The sequence below is a fragment of the Denticeps clupeoides genome, chromosome 1, assembly GCF_900700375.1.
Source record: "Denticeps clupeoides chromosome 1, fDenClu1.1, whole genome shotgun sequence".
NCBI classification, from domain to species: domain Eukaryota; kingdom Metazoa; phylum Chordata; class Actinopteri; order Clupeiformes; family Denticipitidae; genus Denticeps; species Denticeps clupeoides.
Genome location: NC_041707.1, coordinates 29,249,749 through 29,256,807, shown reverse-complemented (window position 1 = coordinate 29,256,807; position 7,059 = coordinate 29,249,749). Strand labels below are relative to the sequence as shown.

Sequence of the window (7,059 nt, the reverse complement as noted above, 5' to 3'; positions counted from 1 at the left end):
AGTAGAGGCGATGTCGATCGCTTCATCCGCGATCACATCCTTAATAAACGTCCAGCGGCGGCGTTAGGACCATGAGCGTCCGTGAAACGCGCGCGCGCGCCCGCACGAGAGAGAGAGAGAGAGAGAGAGAGAGAGAGAGAGAGAGAGAGAGAGAGAGCGAGGGGGGGGGGCTTCATTACAGCCTCTGGGTTGCAGCATCAGCATCAGGATGTACAGCCGACGAGCTGCACACTTCAGAGGGACGGACTAAGAGAGAAACTTTAATTCTTGCGTTCTGAGCGAAGGAACCATGGATTATTTGAAAGGGCAGAGTCTATTCAAACTATTTCTCCATATACTGACGGGTGAGTAGCGGCTGATGTACGTCTTTCGCAAGAACTTTTCTGTGCGTTCAGTTTTAAAACTGATCAGCGTCAAGCTGCTGGATGGCATCTGATGATATCAGATTATTCATTATTATTATTATTGTTATTGTTATTATTTCAGTGTTCGTTTTTTCCTTGCCATTTTCTAACCACGCATCTGGACTATCGGATTTGTCTTGATTACAGATTCTTTTAGGTTTATTGTTTTGACCTCTTCTCTCTCTTCACTTTCATGATAAATGTTCATAGCCATGTGGATTTAAGGGAGCTAGAAATATTAAAATATGATGACATACGGACAGAAAGCTGCAAATATGAATGTAGAGTTCTGCTGGGGAACAGGAGTATTTATGGTTGTGTGTTGGAGTCTGCAACTGTCTCAAAGTGCCTTTGCTTAAAAAAAAAAAGTTTTCTCAATTATTTCATAATGAAGACTAACTGCTTCTATTAATTAATCACTTGTTGAATGTTTTCGATAGTTTCTGCAATATCTGGCTGAAATTGCTTTACGAATTTTATGATTACTATGTTTCTTGTAACATAGATAGCTTCTCAATATTTTTCATTACATTCTTGGCTAATATTTTGATCAGTTTAAATAAAAAAGAAACGTTTCTTGAGTTGTAGACCATGGCAAATAGGTTTATTATTGTTTTGCCATATTCAAACTCATCAAAACAAACATTTCCAAAAAAAAAAACTTAAGCTAAATTTCAGTTTTCTAAATGAACTTTCAATACAAAACTAAAATTTGTGTGTGGACAAATCGTGACAGGATTCACTTAATAACTTATTTCTTACTGTACCAGTATATGTACAGCCTATCAGGCCACATGAAATTAAGTTGTAGACACCCAGATCCTTATATGTATAATAAGTTTGAATACACAACCTCTAGTAACCATATTGTTTGCAGTGTACTCACAGTACATCCCCCATTCTCTCAAGTGACTGGAGAGAACAATGGCTACAGCCGACCAGTGACAGAATTATACTCACACCAGCCATTCACATGGAATCAATCTGTTGCACATCCCAAAAACTCTGATTCTAATAAGAAACATGACAGTGTCTGCAGTAACAAACAACTGTGCATTCACCATATATCTCGTCTCTTGTTATTCAGAAGATGACAGATATTGTTCCCCTCTCAAAAAGGCCTGTTCCAAATTGCTTTTTTATTTCTTTTATTTTTTAAAAGTCTGGTTCTTGTTTATCTGATCTCTGCTTTTAGCATGATTGTGTACACAGCCTGATTTAACATTGCCTCATAAGAAATTCTGACTCTCATGCCAAATCTGCAGAGAGAAACGATGCACTCAGGAGTTTCTTTAAGCCTCAAGAAATGGCAGCTATTGTTACAGATAGCATGGATAGACCAGTTCAGATCTCCTGAGGAGGAATTTGTAGTTAACTTCTGTATATAATTATCAAATTTACAGTTAAGGAAGCAGCCCGGTAATCAGAAGGTTTGAATCCCGGGCTGGCAAGATGCCACTGAGGTGCTACTGAGCAAAAGCACCATCCCGACACACCGCTTGTCATGGCTGCCTACTGCTCACCAAGGGTGATGGGTTAAAAGCAGAGGAGACATTTCGTTGGGTGCACCGTGTGCTGTGCTGCAGTGTTTCACAATGATTATAACTTTCACTTTGAAATGGGAGGAGCTGTAAGCAATTATTATTAATAACATGGTGTTAGTAAAAGTTGATGGTATGAATAATGGCATGTTTTTTTAATTACTGTGCCTGAGGTCTGAGTTTTCAATGGAAGATCATTCCATAATTTCATCGCGCCACATAGACATGCTACAGTTCCAGCAGTGATGTATGCAAGAAAGGACCAAAACCAAATGCAGAGAGGATGACTCAGGAGCAATGAGATCAAATCTTCTCATTTGACTGGACAACCAGAATTCAATCAGTACATTTTTACAGCATTTATCAGACTTACACACATGGACAAAATTGTTGGTAGCACCGTCCCCACACACTGCTCCCCGGGCGCCGGTCATGGCTGCCCACTGCTCACTCAGGGTGATGGGTTAAATGCAGAGGACAAATTTCACTGTGTGCACCGTGTGCTGTGCTATTAAATTTAACTAATAAAAGTCAGACATTGCTTTTCAACCATGCTACAACAGAATTGTTTAAAAAAATAAACTCATGAAACAGGCCTGGACAAAAATGATGGTACCCCTAGAAAAGACTGAAAATAATGTGACCAAAGGGACTAATTAGCATCACAGGTGTCTACAATCTTGTAATCAGTCAGTGGACCTATATATGGCTCCAGGTAGTCACTGTGTTGATGGTGACATGGTGTGTACCACACTCAACATGGACCAGAGGAAGCGAAAGAAAGAGTTGTCTCAGGAGATTAGAAAGAAAATTATAGACAAGCATGTCAAAGGTAAAGGCTATAAGACCATCTCGAAGCAGCTTGATGTTCCTCTAACTACAGCTGCACATATTATTCAGAAATGTAAGATCCATGGGACTGTAGCCAACCTCCCTGGACGTGGCCGCAGGAGGAAAATTGATGACAAATCAAAGAGATGGATAATACGAATGGTAACAAAAGAGCCCAGAAAAACTTCTAAAGAGATCCAAGGTGAACTTCAAGCTCAAGGAACATCAGTGTCAGATCGCACCATCCGTCGTTGTTTGAGCCAAAGTGGACTTCATGGGACACGACCAAGGAGGACACCATTGTTGAAAACAAATCATAAAAAAGCCAGGCTGGAATTTGCCAAACTACATGTGGACAAGACACAAAGATTCTGGGAGAATGTCCTATGGACAGATGAGACAAAAATTGAACTTTTTGCCAAGGTACATCAGCTCTATGTTCACAGACGGAAAAATGAAGCATATCAAGAAAAGAACACCGTCCCTTCTGTGAAACATGGAGGAGGCTCTGTTATGTTCTGAGGCTGCTTTGCTGCATCTGGCACAGGGTGTCTTGAATCTGTGCAGGGTACAATGAAATCTCAAGACTATCAAGGGATTCTAGAGAGAAATGTGCTGGCCAGTGTCAGAAAGCTTGGTCTCAGTCGCAGGTCATGGGTCTTGCAACAGGACAATGACCCAAAACACACAGCTAAAAACACCCAAGAATGGCTAAGAGGAAAACATTGGACTATTCTAAAGTGGCCTTCTATGAGCCCTGACCTCAATTCTATTGAGCATCTTTGGAAAGAGCTGAAACATGCGGTCTGGAAAAGGCACCCTTCAAACCTGAGACAATTGGAGCAGTATGCTCTTGAGGAGTGGGCCAAAATACCTGCTGAGAAGTGCAGAAGTCTCATTGACTGTTACAGGAATCGTTTGATTGCAGTGATTGCCTCAAAAGGTTGTGCAACAAAATATTAAGTTAGGGGTACCATCATTTTTGTCCAGGCCTGTTTCATGAGTTTATTTTTTTAAATAATTATGTTGAAGCATGGTTGAAAATCAATGTCTGATTTTCATTGGTTAAATTTCATAGAATTATTATTACTTTTGTCAGATTAAAGTTATTTCTGTGACCATTGTGAGTTTTTCTTTCATTGACTGAAGGGTACCAACAATTTTGTCCACGTGTGTACAATCAGTAGTTACAGGGACAGTCCCCCCGGGAGCAATTTAGGGTTAAGTGTCTTGCTCAGGGACACAATGGTTGTAAGTGGGATTTGAACCTGGGTCTTCTGGTTCATAGGCAAGTGTGTTACCCACTAGTCTACTACCACCCTGTAGTAGACTAGTGGGTAATCAGTAGATCAGTAGACAATCAGTAGACAGTAGGCTATTAAAGCATGTACCTTTTCAAGATGGCGCTGGTGAGGTTGCAACTGCTCCGACCCCGTTTAGTTTTTTTTGTCTTTTAAACTTATTTCTAACAACCCTTCACCGGCAAAATCACCACCATTGAGTGCATTAAGTACAGTAGAGACACTCTTGTTTAGTATACTATTAGTATACAGTGCACTTACAATTCAAAGATTTTAACTGCTGCGGATCCCAGTTGACAGAGTGAGATCCTGAGGAAGAACAAAGGGTGGCCCCGGAGAAAATGAACCGCCGTCAGGAACAGGCTTAGAGCCCGTGCACACCGCACACCTCTGCCTAGCATCCTGCTCGCCAACGTCCAGTCACTGGAGAACAAGCTTGACGACCTCAGGGCCAGGGTAAAGTTCCAGAAAGACATCCAGGACTGCAACCTCCTCTGCTTCACCGGGACATGGCTGAAGCCAGCAGTGCCAGACCACGCCATCCAGCCAGCAGAGTTCTTCTTGGTTCACCACATGGACAGGACAGAGGACTCGGGGAAGACACAGGGAGGTGGTGTGTGCTTGATGGTAAACAACAGCCGGTGCGACAGCTGATACCGTTCAGAAAACGATCATCTGAACGTTTCCCAATCAGAAGTCGTGGGTGGATAAAACTATCCGTGACTCTCTGAAATCTCGCACTGCGACCTATAACGCGGGGCTTGCATCCGGGGACATGGGACCATTTAAGGCTGAGTCGACAACGTCAGGAAAATGGTGAAGGAGGCGAAGCAGCGCTACAAGAAGAAACTGGAAGAACGCGGACGTGTGTCTGGCAGACGAGCTGAACTCATTCTATGCTCACTTCGAGGCTGCAGCTAAAGACGCTAGTGATGCTACGGCGATGCTCCAACGGCTGCAGACAGGAAGACACTGCCAGCACCGAGAACATGTGTATCATCACCTAGCATGACGTGAGGAGAGCCTTCAAGAGAGTGAACACCAAGAAAGCAGCAGGACCAGACGGCATCTCGGGGAGAATCCTCAGAGCCTGCGCAGACCAGCTAGCACCTGTGTTTACAGAGATATTCAACCTCTCTCTATCTCAGCCGGTGATCCCCACATGCTTCAAGGAATCCATCATTGTTCCGGTCCCGAAGAAAACCCATCCTGCCTCCCTCTTCATAATTTCTTCACTACCAGACACACTCGATCCACTACAGTTTGCTTACCATCCAAAACGCTGTACAGATGAAGCCATCTCACATCTCCTCCATACAGCACTCACCCAGCTGGACACTCGGAAGGGAAATTATGTTCAAATGCTTTGCATTGACTACAGTTCAGCATTTAACATGATAATCCCTTCCACACTCACCACCAAGCTGGAGCACCTGGTACTCAGCTCATCTCTCTGTCAGTGGCTCTCCTACTTCCTAACCGGGAGACCATGGGCAGTAAGCGGACATGTCTCAGCCACCATCACTCTCAGCACTGGAGCCCCCCAGGGCTGTGTTTTGAACCCCCTGCTATACACCCACTTTAAACTCCACCACCATCATCAAGTTTGCTGACGACACCGTCGTGGTGGGCCTGATCTCTGACAACGATGAGATGGCCTACCTGGAGGAGATTGGACATCTGGAGAATTGGTGCCAGAGGAACAATCTCCACCTGAACATCAGCAAGACAAAGGAGTTAATAGTGGACTTCAGTACAAAGCAGGAGAGGAACTATCAGACCCCTGTCATCAACAGGAGCCCAGTGGAGAGAGTGGGCAGCTTCTGATATCTTGGTGTTCACATCACGCAGGACCTGTCATGGTCCTGTCACATCAACACCGTGGTGAAAAAGGCCCGGCAGTGTCTCAGCACCTCAGACGCCTGAGAGACTTTAGACTGCCCACCAAGGTACTCAGGAACTTCTACTCCTGCACCATAGAGAGCATCCTGATGGGAAACATCTCAACCTGGTTTGGCAACAGCACCATGCAGGACAGGCAAGCCCTACAGAGGGTGGTTCGATCAGCTGAATGCATCATCTGTACCAAGCTCCCTGACCTTCAATCCATCTACAGCAAGTGGTGCTGGACCAGGGCAAGCAAGATAGTGAAGGACCTCACCCACCCCAACAATGGACTGTTCTCTCTGCTGCGATCAGGGAAGAGCAGAGAGAATGAGGAGGAGCTTCTTCCCGCAGGCTATTCGAGCTCTCAACAACCACAACACTTCATAGAACTCTAATACACTCCAGCACTTTCACTTTCAATCACTCTCGACTCATTGCCCCCCCAGAATTTTTGCACAAACCCTTTACTCCTTTTTTACTCTTGCACTATTCCCCCCCCCCCTTTTCACTTTATACTTTGACTTCACTCATTTGCACACCTCCACCCTACATGTTACAAATATTTTATGTTTTATGTTAAAGGTATAAAAGTTTAATATTTGGTTATGTTTGCAATATTTGCATATTGGTTCATTGTATACTTGCAATATTTGAAATACTGTGGTCTGTAGCAGTCGCCAAAGCATTTCACTGCATATCATATCGTGTATGACTATGTATGTGACCAATAAAATTTGAATTTGAATTTGAATGTACTACTTCCTAAAATCCACAACAAACAACTAAATCATCTAAATGTTTATTTAATGTAATATAACCAACCAACCAATAGCATAATTAGCACCCTTTATGGCAGACACCAAAAGACATTATTTCATTTTCCATGCCTCAGAGGCTTTGAAATCGGTGTTCCATAATGTAATGCAAGGCAAGGTACTTTTCAATATCTTTAAATTAATGTAAGAACCAGATATATATAAAGTATAATAAAGAAACTTCCATTATGCATTTGACTGCTCCATATACATAAGTACATGTAAATCCACAAATCCATCTAAGTTAACTGCACACATTTTTAAATTGTAGTGCACTGAC

The 7,059-nt window shown here is 43.1% G+C and overlaps 1 protein-coding gene across 2 annotated transcripts in view; it reads left to right on the top strand.

Moving 5' to 3' along the window:
- Positions 1 to 203: 203 nt before the first annotated feature.
- Positions 204 to 7,059, top strand: part of ltk (leukocyte receptor tyrosine kinase) — a 52,019-nt gene continuing 45,163 nt past the window's right edge. For both annotated transcript variants that reach the window (XM_028975694.1, XM_028975688.1), the window contains exon 1: positions 204 to 344. In XM_028975694.1, the coding sequence (XP_028831527.1) occupies positions 290 to 344 (55 nt within the window). In that variant the 5' untranslated portion in view covers positions 204 to 289. The remainder of the gene's footprint in view (positions 345 to 7,059) is intronic.